At 41.8% G+C, this 20,522-nt stretch overlaps 1 protein-coding gene across 2 annotated transcripts in view; it reads right to left on the reverse strand.

Moving 5' to 3' along the window:
- The window catches only part of LOC310927679 (glypican-5-like), a 96,687-nt gene that overhangs the window by 72,183 nt on the left and 3,982 nt on the right, over positions 1 to 20,522 (reverse strand). For both annotated transcript variants that reach the window (XM_083890049.1, XM_083890050.1), the window contains exons 2-3: positions 15,779 to 15,940; positions 1,583 to 2,286 (exon numbers count right to left, since the gene is read on the reverse strand). In XM_083890049.1, the coding sequence (XP_083746175.1) occupies positions 1,583 to 2,286; positions 15,779 to 15,940 (866 nt within the window). The remainder of the gene's footprint in view (positions 1 to 1,582; positions 2,287 to 15,778; positions 15,941 to 20,522) is intronic.

Here is a 20,522-nt window from a genome sequence, read left to right on the forward strand (position 1 = left end):
CAGACACAAACTCATACAATACATGAAGGGTCTATTTCTGCATGTATTAGGTCAGTCTTAAAGCCCAGCAACTGACACTCACCTGCTTGCGTGTGGATGTATAACAAAAGTGTGCGATGTGTGTGTTTAACGTGAGTCTTTAGCGCAGACTTGCTGCAGCTTTGATGTTCCTCCGCAACTTTGAAAAGGGGACATACCAGTGGTTTCACATGTTTAAGCCCATTAACTACAAATTACTTACATTTTATGTTACTGCCAACCATTTTCCACCAGAATCACGGTACATGTTAAATATATTTTTCCACCCTCCAGGCAAAACATTTAACTTCGATCATCATTCTGGTACAGTTTGAAAAAACATCGCACAAAGAGTGCTGAAGCAAGAGTTTTCTCTGCAGCACACAAATTAACAAGAGAAAAGAAAGGTTAATGAAGAGTTGACATTTGCCTGCTAAACAGAATTGCATTTACAACCCGTTTGTTTTTCCACAATACAACCATGGCCGTGTTGGCCAATTAAATACTGTATATTAGAGAAGAACTGCATCCCAGACAACCTTTCAAAATTTTAAGCATTTTCCTCCCATTTTGTGTCCGCACATTCAACACAATGAAAAATATTTTGTCCAAGCCTATCGTATAAATCATAAGGACGCTTGTCTGCAAGTATAAGGGGGTACACAGAATAAAGAGAATCGACATACTAATATTTAGGAATCAGGGATGTTACATGCAAGCAGGTATGGTAAGGACTGTGTAGATATGCTGGTGAGAATTTTGTCTTGTTCCTTTTGATATACATAACTCTCTGCTGATCACCTTCTGCTTGCGTATTAAAAAATGAAGATAAAGATCAGAGTGTTCTGTATTTACTGGCAAAGCTGATTTTGGATGGGAAATGAAATGCAAACAGTGCTATTAATCAGGGTACTTTACATCTGATCTCTTTTATACAGTCTGTTGCGTTACATGAACAAACACTCAATTCCACTGTAGACTCATATAGAATGCAGCAGTCTTCAGTTTATAAAAACCGATTGGCAGTCATTCATGAAACTGTCTCAATGTTGTGAACATCCAACTTATAACTACATATAACATAAGGCATATGGTAGTACTCATAGCATGTGAGTGCACCCAATTCTCATTATAGCCTCTACTTTTCTCATTTCCATCATAGTCAATGAGGAATTCATAATATTCCCTGAGAGTAAGAATCTAAACAACTAGAGTGATTTTTATCTGCCTCGCTGTTTTGGAAAATGATTCCTTCACTAGCCTCAACACAGCCCCTATTTCTTTGGAGAAGGCTGAATTTTTCTTTTTGTAGTATAAACATTATTTTTCTCTGAATAGTTTCAATACTGTGCAAACACTAATGGAGTGTGGAGGGTTCTTTGTTGCACTGGTGGAAAAAAATAGCTCATAACCCACAGGCAGCCTGAAAACCCTGTCCAATCAATACAGTGAACGCTGCCAAAGTATATGTATAAAACAAAGATGTTAAACAAAAAGGTTTAGAGGTTTTCTCCCGCTTCTGCATTTAAAGCTGCTCATTTGTGTTTCACCAGTGTGTACTCACTGTGGCAGTGATGATTGAGCCATGAAGCTGAGCGTAGAGCAAGGCCTTGTTAACGCGGTCCCTGACCTCCAGGAGGGCTAGTTCAAGGCTGTGGTGCCCGGCCATGGCGTGGGTGAGCTGCTCCAACAAACTGGTATACCTCCTCCAAGACTGATCCAGCTCTGACACGCTGGCCAAGCAGCCTCGCATTACATTCAGACAGTATCCCACGCAGGGCTTGATAAGCGTCAAGCCTCTGCAGTGGGAGCAGTACACCATCTTCACAAGGCCCTTCACACATTCTTTGGTCAGGCTGACGTGTTCAGTGGCGTTCATCACCTCCAAACCTTCCTCCAGGGCCAGACCCAGCTGCCGACCAGCTCCTAGTGCCCCAGCCAGCTCCTGGGCCATGACAGCAGGATGAGGTCCAAACGGGTTGACATCCTGCCGGATCATACGGAGACAGTCTCCCATTTCACTGCCCACCATCATGCCGCCTTCAATGCCTGGATTGATGAGTTTTGTGTAGACGAGTGGGAAGAGGTTGTTAAAAAAGTGATGAACTGTCGCCTCCACCGAAACATTGGCCCCACGGAGATAGAGGGAGAGCGAGGAGAAGAGTTGATTTACATGGGGCAAGGTTTGACGAGACAGGGATGGGTATGCTCCCTCCAACAGAGAGCTCAGGTGGCCCTGAGAGAACGATAGCAGGTACTGGAACATGTCTGCAAGGAAAACATAAGAGAAAAGTGGGGATATTAAAAAGTATAATTTTTTTTTTTATTATAATTTTTTTTTAAAGCATTGAATCTAGAAGCTCTCCATGAAATGGGTAAGGCACTTATAATGAAACACATTTCCAAGCCCTGGCTCTCAAACAGCTAAACTTGGCTTGCATCACTAAGTTGGCTGAGGAACCAGAGTCAAGTTTCCCTATAATGCATTTGGATATCATAATGTATGAAGTCATCACCCCAATAAGTATGTCTTAAGGAGACAGACAGAGAGAGGGGGGAGAGATAGCTGGGAGGGAGCAAGACATCAACCGCAATCAGTTGGTGCATGTTCTGTGGAGAACACATATATATTGTTCGGGAAATCTGCAGGGATTTCTGGCATGCAACCAATCTGCAAAACACAGACACAAAAAAATAGTTTCGTCATCCACATCCTATGTCATTTCCTGGTGAGAATATGAAGCTGTAAAGCAATCAATGATGTCAGCGCAGAGACTGATTAGCACCAATAGCGTGCCACACTCTTGCTAAGTGAGTGACTGTAACAAAATGAAAGGGGAGAGGCCAAGGAATGGGATAGAAATACTATAAAAACAGCTTGATTTTCTTCAGTTTTGTTTTTTCTGTATCTTTAGTGGTGTATCTAAGTACCCTCAAACTGACCCCTGCTTTCACTACTCACTGAAATATCGATCCATTAAATTCAACCAGAAATGAGCTGATCGCCAAATGGGCTACACAGCCAAACTCATCCTATTATTCCATTCTCTCCTTTACTACCCATCCATTTAATCACATTACCCCTCTCTCTCCTGATCCCCTTCTCTCCACACGTTCCCTCTGTAATGCAACTGTGTGACACTGTATGGTATAGGCATGTACTGTATGTGTGTGTTAGTTTGTGTATATACCCGTATACGTGTCCTGGACACAACAATCTTTTCAGGGGGTGTGATGTCAGCTTAAAAGCATGGCAGGTGGTGAAGGAGCTGTGGCAAGTGTAATGAAATCGAGACAAGAGAACATACAAGACCTAACCCCCGCACACGTGTCACACACGGACATGCAGTACGTATACACACGTCACACACATACATATGATCAAATTGAATGGTATATGACAAAATGGTATCAAAGATGTATGATGGTCGAAGAAACGGTGTCAGTGATCAGATTCCTATTGACAATCCACTGTATTACAACAACTGTTACCAAACTGCTGTGTGTGTGTGTGTGCTACCTCCTTTCTGGCATAATCACTTACTTGTCAGGACCAGTAGTCCTCATAGGGACCAAAACTTGGTCTTAATGAACCGGAACCTAATTTCTAACGAACACTTAGTTTAGGGCTAAGATTTCAATGCTGGTTAAATATAGTTACGTTAAGGCTGTCAAAATGAATGGGAGTCATTATGAGTCCTTAAAAGGATAGCTGCGCGAACCTGTGTGTGTGTGTGTGTGCACGCGTGTGCCTGTGTGTGTGTGTCCAGCCCCTCCCTGCTCACAGACAGAAGGATAACAACAGTCATGTCCTCCTCAACAGCTGCACTAATATGACCGCTGTCTGTGACATGCAGGGACTCCCTGACGTTCAGTGAAAGGCACCAGTCATTTGTAATGCCCCAGAAAACACTAGCGTCATGATCGGCGCAGCTCACGCTCATAAAACATTTTAAAAGGCAGCCTGTTAAACGGGTTCTGAAGAGTGTGATGTGTGAGACTGAAATAAAGTAGACAGACATGCGATGTAATGGTCTGCTGGGGATTATAACTGCACAGCAAAGGGTGACAAGTCGTGGTCCGACTACCGACTGAAAGCAGTTAGAAAGCCCTCCAGACACATCCAGCTAATGACGGACAAACTGGAGCAGCAGAATGAGAAACTCAAACACGAAATGAAAATGAGCCCAAAATGGTTCCACTTCAAAGCCCATGGGGCTGCAGAGCAGGTACCAGTGTTAGTCATATGTCATATGTACATCGAAAAATGTACCCATAAGCTTAGATTATACAGAATTAGATATTGTTGCTATAAAATTATCATGCTTAGAAATACCATAGTTTAATCTTACTTGTGTGAGTGTGAAGATAAAATTAGACGGTGATTAAAAAGGTGTTATATATATATATATATATATATGTATGTAAAATATATATATAGATATAGTCTTGTGAGGGCCATGACTGGATGTGCATCCTGCTGAGGGTTTTATGACAGACTCATTAAATCATGAAGACATTCCGTACTAAATATCATATTTTTTTCATTTGCCAAGAGAGTGACATGGAGAGAACATGAAAGAGGAATGAGGGGAAAAGAGAATGGAAGATTGCCAGGAATAAATGTAATAAAAAAAAAAGAGCAACTGAACTTTAAAACAAGGAAAAACAACTACTGTACAAGTGGACTCCACCTTGTGAACATGCTCCGACATCTGGATTCATTTGGCCCCTGGGTCCGGAGCACTTCCCTGTCTCTCCATGGCTTTTTACTTCAAACATGTCCTTCTCTGGAAATACAGGAGGAGGACAGGAATCCACCGTAGTTCCTTGCCACACTATCTCTGACAAACAACAAGGTGGATCTCACGATTCATTCATTTTCTACATCAGTTATTTTCTGTTCTCTATCATGCTCTATCTCCCACACATAGATCCGGTTTCTCATTCTGTGATAAATCAAGTAAAATCATTGTGGGTTTCTCTGCACTTTCCAGTAGTGGGAAACAGGTTGAGAACAAAAAACAAGAAACCAAAGAAAGAGCTTTTTATGTCCTAACTACCACTGCATGATAGTCAATTGGGCTTGATTGTTCTGTCTTAACCACTGCGTCTGAATCCAGATTTGACCACACTCCATTCAGACATACTGTTGTGGGTGGCTATCATTACCATGTCACAGTCTCCCAACTGTACGCCTCTTGGGAAATAAAGTCTGGCTGGACTGAGGCTATTTTGCATGAAGCAATTATCTCTAATTTGCAAGGAAGCCCAAAAAACACCGACTTTCAAAACACATAATTGTCAGGCTAACTATACAGGAATAAATGAACAGGCCTGCTTTGTCTGTAGCCCTGTGGGGTTAATGTGACATGCTCACTGCTCGGAATAAACAAGGTATTAAATGGATAAAAAAGCAGTGGTGGCACTGCAGGAGAGGCCTTTGTCCTGCAGAGGCCTACAATGAGTTGAATTTACGACTCTGCAATTGGATATTATATCTTTCCACCGACGCTATGCCAAGGCCACTTTCTTAGATCACAGGGTTTTAATCATAAGAAGCTATTTCCACTTTATATTCTGCATGGCAACCCAGTGTTTTACCGGTACAATTAAATCTAAAGTGTCACCATGGTAAAGCTGCCACAATAATCAAGTCAAAATAAGCCCACTGGCGGCTCTGTGATTTTAGTCACAAATATAATGTTTCTTGACTTTGCTATGCAGTGGTCTCTGATTTTTAAACCACGTATACTATGAGGAAGAAGTGTGTGTGTAAGAAGTGTGTGACAAGGTAACAAAGGCTAAGGTTTCATAGCTAGGTTACCTAAAAGTCGGAGCCAAAGTGCCAAACAAAAAGCACCGACTTTGCTAAGGAAACTGAGGTCTTGCAGAGTGCAGGGCGGCTCCTGAAGAACTTTAACAACACAGTGCTGGCGTCAGCCATTTTCTTTGGAGTGGTCTTCTGAAGCAGACTATGAAGAGAAGGAACAGAGTCGATGATAGAGAGGCAAATGATTGCTGAGCTATCATCTCTGACTGGACAACTCATCCCACCATCTGCAGGACACCAACACAGCCCTGAGTGATTCACCTAAAATGACTCAAAGGTTCCCTTCCTGCCACTATTACCAGATTAACCAGCACTGCTCCCAGTAGACCACATACACGGGAACTGTACAAAGCTACAATCATCAATTTAAACTGTCGATCCTGTCTATTATTTCTATTTCCTTATATTTATATAGCATGATTACAGATGTATGACTATATCCCCCCTGATGTTTCCTATGTTTTGCTATCCACTTTGGTGCAGGAACAGAGAAAATGTCCTCATTCCCCACGGGTCCAATAAAGGATTATTGATTTCCAAATTTTGTGGAGGGGTGGAACATGACCCAAGGAGCAACCTATTAAATTTTGGAGCAGATTGGGATAAATAGGCGAATTCAGAAATTCCATTTTTTTTATTTTCTTAAACAATAATGAAATTGGGCGTTAGTCTTGGCAGAGGTATGTGCTCTCTAAGTGCTGTTTTAGCTTTTTTCTTTAGTTTAACCCCAAAAACATAAAGTGTTTAAATATTTATTAATATTTAAATATCTCTTCTGGTCAATAAACATTTAATATCCATGCAAATATTTTGTTTTGTGAATATGGAATTTGGGCAAATAATCCCCTCCTGCACTTGTGTAGATGCAAATTTAAATTTAAAAGTATATCCATTTATGTAGAGGGAGTGATATAAATATTTCCACTATAGGTGACTGACCCTTTTACGGACTGCAAATAGAAGTGCATGTGCTGTATTACATGTGCAAGTACATGCATGTGTGTGCATGCAGGGGTGTGTCTGCATATGTGCGCATGGCTCCATGTGCTTGGAGATGTGGTAATATTGTGATAATGAGGTAGGAGACACTGTTCTCATACCATGGAGCTGTGGGCCATTCCTATCTTGGCAATCAGTCCTGACTGAACCTGGCCAACCATCTTCTCAGCAAAGCATTTTAATCCCACCGTAGGTTTTTGGTTTCAGGCAGGTCACCACAAAGATATGTGACATAGTGACACGTGTGGATTACACATCCGTGTTTTAATTAGTAGAAATACTGTGCATAGGGCCATCTCCCACACAACACAGCTCATCTTGGGTTACAGAGAAGCTGCAATGCTGCATCTACTCTTTTTAGCGAGTAGTTTAATGGTAATAATCTATAAATTAGTCAATTAATCAATAAAAGCTGATTAATTAAACATGTGCGGCCAAATCACGTGTCCTGTAACACTGACCTGCAAGAATTGGAGAAAACTTAATCAGCCAAGAAAACATGCATATTCAATCGCATAATGAGTGTGAGCATATTCCAACTAACTTTGTCACAAATCCTAATTTGCTTATTTGATCCTACCGGGGGGCAAACAGGTGGGATAATTAGCTTGAGGGGAAGAACGAGAGGAGGTAAAGGATGAGGAGGAGAGTGGGGGTAGAAAGTTCCTCATTTCTCCGCCAGCATTCCAGTAATTAAAAAGGCTGCCCAGCCATATCAAAACTCTGATACATAAACAATTCCACAGATGCCACGGAGGCCTTCGTAGTGCGGAGGAAAAGTAGAGGCATGGAGTGGCGGTGGGGGGGTTGAGGGGGCTGCATTGCCAAAGTAAGGAAACATGATCGAAGGCAGAGGGACGAGCAGATGAGAGAGGGACGGGGACAGAAGAAATGGAGTACAGGGGCAGTGGGTGAGGGGCTGAGGGTAGAGCAGTGGAGGGAGGGAGGGAGGGTTGTTCAGATGGCTATTACCATAAAGGGGAGAAGTGGAAGGCCAGCCTGGGGGCAGACTGTTGACAGACTGATGGACAGCACCTCTGGTCTGAAGCATTAAGGGGGCAACAGGTCTGTAGTCTATATACACCGACCATTTCTCTTTTGTTTATTGGTACATAAATCACTGTATCTTTCAGCATGTTGTCATTATGAGGAGCAGCATAGTGTATTTGCAATCTTTGATAACTACATAAACCTAAAATCTGGCATCTGTGGGAAAAAAATGTCTACAGCTATGTGCAAAGCATTAAAGTGTGAATGACTGGAGGATTTCTCTTCAAGAACTAACAACAGACAACTGTGAAGTTTTGTAATAAACAAAAAGTCTCGTCAAGGTAATAAACCATTATGTTTTTCAGAAAATGAGGTTGATAAAAGACAGCTAGAGAAAAAGACTGGGCTCCATATTTTCACTAAGAAGAAAGGGATTAACATGAAACAGGCTCTTGAACACACTCTCAGGTGTGAAAGGAACCTAAGATGAAAGACATTTTAATGAAGAATTTTCGACTTTTCTTAACAGGTGGGGCCTCAGTTTTCGTTTTTTCAGCTTAAGCCTTGAAGGGTCATGTGTGCATTGTTTCAATCTTCTCACGCTTTGATTTGGCCTTCACCCGCCTGCCATTAAAATGCAAATAAAAAATGCTCAATCTGTTTTGTTAGGTGAACTGACTAAAGAGAATATACTAAATTATTGACAAAACAATACAACATAACATCACTGAAAGTAAATGAATAATTTAAATTAAGATAGAGCATGTGGTGGTTGTTTTAGGAGCAGCTCCATGTGAACCGCCTGTTCATGTTGGCACACAATGCAGCGGATATGGTTCATCTTGGATTTAAAAACTGCACTGGGTCATTTCTTTCTTTTATTGATCCTTCTCCTCCTCCTCCTCTGGAACACAACAGATGAAAGACTGGAGGATTAGTGAATCAAACCTTCCATGGGGAATCCTTAATGGTAGGTTACGAGCCACAGGGGCAAGGAACAATAAAGGCGAGGCATAAGAGAAGTGTCACAGGGCGTTATGGGGAAAGTGAGTTGATGTGAATGGAGGAGTGATGAAGTGAGGTGGCAGTGAGAGATGCGAGGAACATCGCCGATTGCTCTTACCCACTTAGAGATTGCAAATGCAAATGTAAGGGGAGGCTACACTAAATACTTGACACATTAACCTGTATAAAATTTGTTTTTTTATTATTATTATTGTAGTTTTAAAGTGCATACACACTTAGAATTGCTAAAAGCAGAATTCTAATGGTGGTCTACAACACATGCACAGCGCTATGTGTACTGGATGATGCTCATGCACTCATACATTCATTAAGCACACACCCTGAGCTCCCACAGGCATCGCGTGGAAGTGGCTCTCCTTCACAGACATGCAAGTCTGGCCAATTTGCAGTGTTCAACCCTTTAGTCTGTCATGCTAAGTCACACTAATGCTTCTCCCAGAACAGCCTTATTTTGGCTTAAATGCACCATCATTTGTCTTTACAAGATCCCCTGTCATTAAACTGAATAAAACTTTGTAGGTTATGAGAAATCTTCTGAAAAGCATTTTTGACTGACAGCTTTTATACAATTACATGTGCACACAGTGATTTGTGATCACACACCATTTCATGGCTGTGGGATCAGTCTGTGAAAGACCAGAGTGTCAGAATCAGGCAGGACACAGGAAAGGCCAGACTGGAGCACAAATCCCATCAGCCACTCAGACAGATTGTGTTCCAGAAAAGCCAAATTTTCTCTTGCACAGAGGAAAACCCCCCAAGAGATGCAACTCTGAGTGATTACCGAGACACTTCCTGGACATCAAGCCTATTGTCTTCATACAATACCAGAGAGTCTGCTGAAGCTTATGTCTCCAAGAACAGTTTATTTGTTAATGAGTTGTGTCGGAAAAAAAATCCATGTTGGAAGCGATTGGTGAGAAGTAAATAAAGGGATATTTATCTCTAGTTCCATTTAATTCTATCATGTCAAATTATGGCTGTGGAGCCTGGCAGCAGGCAAATCTTCTCAGATCTTTTATTTGTTTAGGCACAAGATGTAACATAAAGGAATATAAATGGTTGGTGAGGAAGACCGGGGCCTTTGGGGAGCAGAAAAACAAGGATGTCGAAAAATAAGAGTCTTTTGCGGTGAAGGGGAAAATGGGGAGGAATTTCTGTGTTTATGATTTCATTCTGCGGAGCACACATTTGGCTGCTGGGTTATCTTTGAGACACGAGGGCTCCCTGTAGAGCACATGCCAGCAAGCAAGCTGTTGGCATAGCGCCAGTCGAGACCCAGCATGCTCTTGTTAAGCAGCCACTGCTGACGAAGCATGGGCCACAGACGGAGCGAGACACCCAGGAAGAATGAGGAAGCGTCAGCAGCGGGGAGCTGTGAATCCACAGAGTAAAAACCTGATGAATAACCATTAACACAGATACACACGTACCTGCGATAAACACACCTGCACACTTTCACTGAAATGCTGTTTTACGATCAGCCCCTCCTCCATCTCGCCTTTTCCTCTCATCTTTTTCTCGGCCCAACTCCCTGCTCCTCTGGATTCTTAAGCCCAATTTATACTTCTGCGTAAAGTGCTCTGCGTAGGCTACGTAGAGACTCTGCGTCGACGCAGAACCTGTCGAAGAGCCTCTGCGTCGTCTCCGGGTGCACGGAATATTTTTTAAGTGTCCGTCACTCCGTCAAGGGACTACGGAGACGGCAAGAGCTGCGATTGGTCCTCAGGACAGGCCGAGCTAAGCTGCTCTGTGCCGGCTCTCAGTGCGCTCCGGGCGTCCTGACAGAGGCGGAGCTGATCCCCGCCGATAACGCCGCTGCCGAACTATAAATACGTCATATCTTAACACACACAGCACATGTTTAGACTCTAAATGGCCAATTTCTCGCCTCAAATTATCTTAAAACTGCGTTCCGTGACACAGAAAAGTGAGAAACGGCCACTTTTTCAACAACAACAGTCTTTCTCTATCTTTCTTTCTCGGACGCCATTGCTCACTGTAGCCAGAAGCACAACAACCTTGCGCAGCGACCCCTACTGATCGGGCGGGAAATTGCAGCGAGTGTCCGTCACCACGACGCAGAAGTATAAATGCTCGAGGCGTCTCCGTGGTGACGCAGACGGATAACGCATACGCAGTCGGAGAAGTATAATGTGGCCTTTACACATTCATTCACAGGTGAAAGGTATAGATGAAAAGAAGAAGTAATTAGAGAAGCTTTGAGTGTGACTTTATGACTGTGAAAGGCGTTGAGCCCCCCCCCCCCCTCCCCTCACTCCTCCCGCCTTTCCTTTGTTCTTTCCCTAATGTTTTTCCCCAGTGAGCCTGGATCCTGCAAACTCTGAGGGAAATACATCATGCCCTTATGTGTCAGGTCCACTCAAGAGACTATAGGCGTAGTTAAAAACAAACAGGCTTAAGGAACACACAAGTATTCGCTCTACTATTAGGTAGATAAATGTTCCCCCTCCACCCTGTATGATTAAATAGGACGTGTAGGGATAGATTCCGGATATCCTCCCTAATTTGAGCATGAGGTCATGGTGCAGCGCAATGTCATCCTGTGTCCAAGCATCAGCCTCTAGAGCAATAACCCTGTCGGTCAAAACATCTGCAGAGGAAAATACATGAAGCAAGGAAAAGAACGGTATGATATGAGAGTGGAGAGACTAATAAGATGACAGGCATCACAAGTAAGAGAACATCAAGACAGATAGAGAGAGATTGCAATGTAGATGATATACCTGATAGATGACTAAGACTAAAGATATTCTTCATTGCTATCACTTCTACACACGTCCAGACACATGCCCAAATTGTGAAGGCAGACACACGATTAATCATCGCAATTTAATAAATGCGCAGTCGCCTTTACATAGACTGATTTGTGTGTCCCACCCAGGACGATCCAGTCAAAGTGAAGCAAGCAAGGAATTTTAAACTGTTTTATTTGCGATAGCGTAAGAACAATAAGACATTAGGCAAGATACCAGTTTACACCTCGAGGGGGGTAATGCAGAAAGGTTGAAAGAGCAAGAGACATAATCAGGGAGGCTGCAAAATCCCAAAAGACAGACAGACGTTTCCACTCAGTTGAACTCTACCACCTGTGTGGCGGTCTGAGTCTAGGGAGAGAGTCACAAGAGAAAATGCACCAACCCGTCTTTGTCTTGTTTCTTCTCTCGTCTTAAATGGCGCTCATGCCTTCTACTTCTACAGCCTGACAATACCAGCAAAAACTCTTGCATCCTTTAGCCTCTAGCTGTAATTTATTATGCCTTATTACACCCACTCTTATGACATGAGGGGCCGGAGAGTTCTTAAATCATGTGAGAAGGTTTACCTGATTATGTAGCCTCAGCAAGGATGAAGCGATATTTTTTTAATTTTTTTTTTTAGATTTAGTTGAATGAGGCATTGACAAAGAGTCAACGCTTACCTCACCGCGCAAACTCCCAGCGTGCCGCCATTTCCTGTAACCAGCACGTGAACCTGAAGATTGTAAACCACATTCTGTCCCGCACCAAAGTCCATAGAGAAAGTCTGTGTTTTTAGCTTGCAGGGACACGGTATAGCTGCTAGTCTATTGCTGCCTCGTTTGGTATGTTTGCATCATTTAGTGAAATTGGAATCAAGGATTTAAAACAGAAAGGGCACAAAATAAACACATAAAAATATTGCTGGGGGCAAGAATGGAACAACAACTCCCTTGCGCTGTGATGTAAAAGCACTGATTTTCTCTATTTCCCTGTTTTATCTAGTGAAGGAGTCAGCAGTTTTGGTCAAGTGAAACAAACATCAGCTTCCAGTCGCAAAAGGCTGTCAACAGCAAGAGAAAGTTTGTAAGATATTGTAGACACATACAGGCATATATTTTACTATGGGTGAACCTTTTGTCAATTGGTTAAAATTCGTTTTTCCGTGTGTCCCTGCTGGCAGCCATGTTTTTAGAGAGGATCCCATAGTGTTTTACCCAAAGTTGTAGATTGTAGTGCACTTTAATTGATGATTCGGTGCTATGTAGGGCAGAAGAATATATTTCGCTGAAAAGAATTTGTCAGCTCTTGTCAGGACAACTTGAGCCTGGGAGGTGTTCATGGTGACTTGCAAGGCTGTTAAATACTGTACATGCTCACGTCATTGGTACACACACGCACACAGGCGCACACACACATCATCGAGAAGTACATGTACAAAAAAAAACACTCGAGTGCCAGCATTACAAACACACAATCAAGGGATACATCTACAAAAACACTCAATTGCTAGCATTGCATACACAGACACAGACACAGATACCATGGCCTTTAGCTGTTGACTAGGTCCCTTTGGTATTAGTGACACTAGTGATCAAATGTGTCAGCGTTTTCGAGACATCTGCTTCCCAGTAGTGTGACTATATACCCTGATAATTTCTCCCAAGCACATCATCCCCACCTGTCTTTCTAACACAGACACACACGCAAACACACACACAAATCAGATTGGATTGCCTGCACAACAATGTGTTGACAGCAGATTTCTGCATGGTGGAATTCATAAGTTAGCTTGCTGCAATAAACTAAAAGTATGGCTCTAACCCATTGGTTCTAACGTTCGATATGTAACACTCAGACACAAACAGACACAAGACACTCAAGTAGCCATTCCATCTGTTCATCTTTCTCACAGCCAATCATGAGGCCTCAGAAAGGTGTCTAACTAGTCAGATTACACCACATCTGATTGGGGGGAGCAGGGCGACAGGCCAGAGCCTTCATTGGCAATTCTTGGCTGGCCCAACTCAGCCTGGCCCACTTTAGACTGGGTTATGTAGGTAACACCTACTCAACATCAGGCCCGAACACTCATTATCGATTAATAATGGCTTGGATTAGGACAATCTGTCTATCTTTGTGTTGACCTGTGTGTATCAGGATGGACAGTGTGGCAGTCAGCAACATGTGGAGAATCCCAAATAAAATAGTTTCTGTTCCACTATAATGCTTTCTTATGACAGTATACAGCATTTAAACCTATTTGTTTACACCCATTTAGCTTCAGAAACTTTAAGGGGAAAAACTCATGATGCCGTCTGTGTTTATTGGGCTTCTCTCGTGACAACTCATGCAAACAGAATAAGGCCCTTAAGGTTATCAAAACAAAGGAAGTCCAACAAAAACACGGACATGCAAGCTGTAATTTGGAAAATGAAAGGCGAAATGTATTATGATTTTGCAGGGAAAGAGCAACTTGAGTGACAGACAAAAGGGCAGCTGTACCAAAAACAGTGGGTTAACATAACAGGGGAAGAGTTTTTGGCTTGAACATAACTGCCTCACTGCCTGTGGTGCAATTCGATTGACAGGATACAAACAAAATGGGGCAAGAGCAAGAATGCTATCCACAAACAATTTTCCACCGTCTCGTGTGTGAATAAAAGCATCAATGGCATCAGCCAGAAATCATATTCTCATTATGGGTCATACGAGCCTCTTGCTACTTCACATTCCACTCAAAGCTCAGACAGCACAGACACTGTCCTTAGATGGCCTTGCAAATTGAAGGCTAGTGACATCATCATTTTCATCACCACGTTACTCCAGTTTCTATTGTTATTCCATTGTTAGTTTCCATCTTGACCTTTTCTGGATATGCGCAACACCTGATCTTCATTCGCCACACAGGCTCAGACATGAGGTAAGAGGGGAAAGATCTTAATAATGATGAAAAGGATGAATACCAGGACCAGGATTATTCAAATATGGTGACTATGCCTGAAAAAAACTGTAAGAAGGCCCTTTCTCCAGAACTATCTGAAAAGGTACTGAAAATCCATACGTCCCTCATGTGATAGTAAAAGGAACAGTGTGTGGCATTAATATATTAATTATGACAATAATAATTAACAATGACAGTTAAGTAACAATTTCACATGATGTGATTGGGCTTTTCTTTATTGAACAAAAACACCAGTAGTGTTCTTACATGCATGATACAACAAAATGTGGCCAAAATGGCATCTAAGCCTATTGTCCTATAAAACTGAGTGCATGTTACTGAAATTCCTGTAACACTAAAACCATCCAAAGCATTTGTCCAACCCTGTGGCATTGTGCTGGAGGTTTGGTGAGGAAAAACTCTGTATCGGAAATTTTAAAATTCAAATGACACTACAATTACTAGAGGAAGAGGGAGGACAAGCATGAGCAACTAGTGCACGGCTTGAGTCAGCTGGGTGTAGCACAAAACCATTTGGCAGGCAAGACTTTGCCAAAGCAGGCTTTGTATATACAGAAGAGCTTTGCTTTTCCAGAACTCAGGCATCTGAACTGACCAGGCTACCAAAACATTGCAATCGGAAATGTATATATATATACCTATAAATAAATAACAAACAAACAAAAACAATAACCCTACACAGATTGTTTCACCCTGCGAAAAATACTGTAATTTCTTCAACTGCTGTCCAGAGCAGAATCAGATAATGAAAAAGGAGACCATCTTCCAAACACTGAAGCCTGAAAAAGGCCACTATACCCTCTTTTCATGTCTGCCCTCAGTGATCCGTCTCCGCAGTTCTGTTGCTGCCAAACCCACAGACGAAGGGAAGAGGAGGGGGAAGTTAAGGCACGCTTATTTTGTGAGTTGCATACTTGTCTGTCTTGACTGTACAAATAAATAATCTTTGCAAGCAAGAAAATTAACGTATTTTGCATTTATTGCTAATCAAATAAGGGGTAGGTATAAGTTCAGTTTCAAGACCACAAGCAACTGGGTCAAGGATTCTAAGTGGCTCATGTGTTGTTGGGTGCAGGATCTACAAAAGACAACTCATAAACAATGCAATCCTGACATCTTTTCCCTTCCATCAACAACAACTAAGTGTCCCATCCCACCCCAGCTTGGCCCCTCTGTCCTGGCTCTTACCCTGAAAGGCATCCAAGTGGCCAGAGATGACATGCTCCAGCTCATAGCTGTAGGAGTGAATGTTGTGGAGGGTTTCTCGTTTTACAGCAAGCTGGTAGCTCTCCTCCATTTTCCGGGTGCAGCAGGAGAGACCCTGGTGCTTGCATATCAACAGATCCACATCTAGGAAAGACAAGCAGAAAGGGACAGTTTTAATTTAACATTTTGTTCATATTATCAATGGCAGTGGTAACACATTACATCACAGAGAATGTACTTGATGGGCCATATCTCCATTTGGAGGGTGAGAAAGTAGAGTAACAATTCATCCACACTTCCTGCTATAGATACTCATCTGCTCAATGTAAATATTTTTTGGATCATACAATAATTGTACACGCCATCAAGACATGTATTTGTACACATAATTTAAACTGTATGTTACAAACAAAACAAACAAGCATTGACATTATTTTGGTAATGTGAACATGCAACACTTGTCTGTCACACATGGTATACGCACATACCCTTCACAAACGTTGCATTTGACAGTGATTCGCGATTAACACAGCAGTTCAGGATGACCACATGAGAGCAAAAACACAAGTGTAAATACTATGATCCAAAGACATCCCAATTGGGCACAATTACATCAGCGGAAACTGGAAGCAGCCTTCCTGGAACACCTTCTCACCATCATCATCACATACAGGAACTGTGTCATGATATCACTGAGGCTCATCGGCATCACATCAACCGTCCTTTCCAAACATTTCGTTGCAGAAATTCACACGCAAACAGACATTGCCAAAATCTTTTATGATAACTCATTTTACAAGGGGAATGGCTGGATGGGGGGTGACTGGAGGCAGGTGGTGTAACCAGAGCCTAAAGCATGGCCCTAGGACAGACCACAAGACCAGTGCCTCACTGTCCAAATCCCTCCATGAAACACAATAGGGTTACATTCTCCATCCCTCTTTCCCTTTCTGCTCCCTCTCTCCCATTTGCCTGGCATATCCTAGTGTGGCCTGGGTGTCTCTTAATTACCCAGAGAGGCTCCATTTGTTCCCATCCCAGAGCCAGACAAGTAACTGGTAGTCCTGCCTTTTGCAGCTCATTATCTCTATCTATGCAGCAGAGATACACAGTTACAAAAACAACAACATCTTTACTACCTCACAAAGCCACTCCATTTCTCACCTCCACAATTAAATTGGCCAGTGACCAACTTAAAAGTCAATACCATTCTACAAACGGGTAAGATAACTCTTTCTTAGATTTCTTTGATAACTATAATAAGAGAATCCAAATCAATGTCCTCGTATAAACTAGATACTAAGTTTATATTAATGACAACTCTTGGTGTGATATGGGTCAGTTGACGCCAAAAAAGTGTCTACTTCATTCTTGAGATAAATGTCATAACACTGACCTTTTTAAGTACTTAAGTGAGACCTGTGTTTCTCCAAAGACCATTACCAACAGAAGTAATCAAGCAACACTGGGCATTCTTATAGATTTTGAATGAAGGTAAAAGGTAAATACCCCTGCAACAACACATGATGGACAAACCAGATACTTACCACTCAAACAAAGGAGGAACAGCTCTGCCAAATATACTCAATGCATAAAGCAACTTTAAAACATCTGTATCTATAGAATTGTCTTCAGCTGACAGACAACACAATGTGCTTGTTGATCCTTTTTGGTACGCTTATGCCACCATAAGTTCCCTGATGTGTTTGGTAAAATGATGGGTGAGGGGAGAAGTCTTGAATATTCTTGTTGTCTTACCATTGACGCTGACACACCAGAGCTTTAGTCGTAGCTAGATATTTTAGTGCCACATTTTGAAAACCATTTGATGAATCACTGTATGTCAAAAAGTTTCTCTCTTGTAAAAATCTGAATAACTTTAACAGTTTATTGCTTTATTTCTGTTGTGGGGTTGACATTTCATCATATTTAGTGCCTGCCCCATCTCCTCTTCTGGCCCTGACCCTGATCACTTCACTGGCAGCCTCTTTCACTTCTTTGTGTTTGTGTGTCATCTGTGATATGAAACTAATATCCAGGGACTCACAGTGGAATCCAGCCAAGCTCACCGTCCCTTGCGAGTAGATGGATGGAGTAAGTGATACTTAGAAATACTTTGGCTGGTAAAGCCACCACAGCAATCAGGACAGGCTGACTGTGTCACGAATATATACCAGGACACCGTCTGGAATCAACAGAAGCCATGTCACTGCTTGTATATCCAACAGCAATGAAAATGACGAGCCTGTTTTTTTTCTTCTTCTTCTTTATCTAGATACTTTATATACGGTACAACAAACATATATCCCATGGCTTCTTTGTTAAGGGTAAAATAACATATGTATTAAGAATTGAATTGGGAAAGAAGTGTGCTACCAAGTTGGAATCTATAATGTATGGCATGCAGAAACTATTAATATCTGTGTGTTTTGCATTTGAGTAATGTGTATTGTTAGACCATAGCACATTTAAAATTCACTGCACAACACAAACAGTAAACAAACTGAACTACCATCAACTGTGTCGAGTTATATAGAATGATAACATCTTCTTTGAAAAGCTACCTAAACAACTACAATCTCACAACACACTTCTTTCTTGATCCAAATGTCTGTGACTTGACCACAAAATAATATCAATATTGTTTACAAACCACCCTAGAATAGGTTTGGCTTTATGTTAGGGGCTCATTGATAAGATAATATTAACTCTTTGCAACGCTGCAACAACAACCACCATTGTATGCACTGTGCCTCCATTCTCATCCATGCAACCCTGTAACTAATTAAAAATAGCTTTATCTGTCTTCACACACTCATGCCATTCTCACACAGAACATTATATGACATACTTTTTTAAGTGAACTAATGCTCTCTTTTTCTTATAGAAAACAGTTGTTAGACCATCCAAGTGCTGATACCACACCACCATGATTGGAGTAAACTGCAGTATTGGGGTGAAAAAATGTGTGGTAACTTTTTGAGGACAGCAAATAAACAGCTTAATAAACAATATTTAGTGTTTGTAGTTCTGTTGAAAGATATGTCATGTTAATTTCTTTTAATTTCACAGACTTTAACATTTCTCATGACATGCAAATGTTGTGTTGTCTTCCGTCTGGTCGAGTCTGATTTTAAATAACTCTAGGCTGGAATTAAACTCAAACCCACAGACTCCAGTGGGCCTAGAGGACTGAACTCCAGACTGGTTCTTTTGTAATTAGTGCCGACTGTGTATGAAGTCATTCTGCCTGGCTAAACACACTCTGCTCTCCAGAATGGATGTCATCATGTCAACTGTGAATCCTAATTCCTTTAATCATCCTCAGGTGACAAACACCTCTGAAGTAATTTGGCATATTAAAGCCACGGCTCAGGGCTCTTGACATGCAAGTCTCAATCCCTTCAGCGACACCTCAGTGCCCTTCACTGCACAAGTCACAACTCCTGAATGGAGAAACTATCACTGTGTAACTGCCATGTGAATTCACTGGCCACTCTCAATATCTGCTTCTGCAGAAGCAGACCTGAATATAGAGCCCCGCTGACATGATGGTAATGTTATTACCACTCTTTTCAAACACGTGTGCATACGCTCCTGCACTCATGAAGTGATTCACATGCAGCTCACATCTCCTCAATAAGGTGTGGACATTTTGATTTTTAATGTGTTGATAACTGGGAGGGTTGTGGCTTCCTCTTACTGCCGTTTTTGATATATTTCCGAGAACAAGATTAACTTTGTGGAAAAAGTAGGCAATTAATGCAGTTAGCTTTCTCCTGCCTCAGGAAGCTAGTTCCCTTTGAAGGTCCCAGATCCATTGATCATACAGGATATTTACTCTATACAGATTTTCTGTGCTTTGGATGGACCACACTGAATAAAAAGCACAACTCAAAAGAGCCTTTTTGCTGCATACCTGCATTTTTGGACAACCTTGAAACTCAAATAGAATGTTTAGCTTTCCCAGACCCTAGAGCTGCCTACAGTGATTGGCATGAATTCAAGAGCCACACCACAGGAAAGAGGGTGGACAGACAGATGTTAAAGAGAGAAGTGAGGGGCGGATAGGCAGATAGATGCACACCTGAGGAAGCAGCAGCAATACATCAGAGGGGTTGCTTAGCCACGCATTGGCAGAGGAATTATAAAATAATAAAATACAAGAAATCAGCTCTCATCTAATACGCTGTTTCTATTCAAGAATATAAGGTGGTTCATTTTTTTAAATGGTTATATTATGAGGGAAAGAGATTACACTCCTGGAAATCTACTAAACTCATAGAATTGCGTCTGAATCTATCACAGGAGCAAGAGACAGCAGAGATACAACTTTTGTCAGACTGGACTGTTTGGACTGCACTCAAGTTAAAGCTTCTGTAGTGCATCTCAGCTCAATAATCTACTGTGTCTACTGAGCCGTGTCTTCATATACATTTTTTTCAGTTTGACAAAGCTCACTCAAGAGGGTCTTTTACATTTGACGGAAGTGGGTGGTTGAAAGTTGGCCAACAAAAGAAAACCCGATATGTTTAATGGTTTTTAAATGTGTATGGAGTAGGTGTACTCCATGTGTACGATATCTCTGTGAGAAAAGCCAACTAAAAACAGGGACTCAAAATAACCACGGCCAATCAAAGAGCTCTGAGAGCTTGCCAAGGCGTTTGACGCTGCAACTGGTTAAGGATGTGGTGACATGATAACAAACTCCCTTGCAATTAACACG

This window comes from Microchirus variegatus (assembly GCF_963457635.1).
Source record: "Microchirus variegatus genome assembly, chromosome: 5".
Classification (NCBI taxonomy): Eukaryota; Metazoa; Chordata; class Actinopteri; order Pleuronectiformes; family Soleidae; genus Microchirus; species Microchirus variegatus.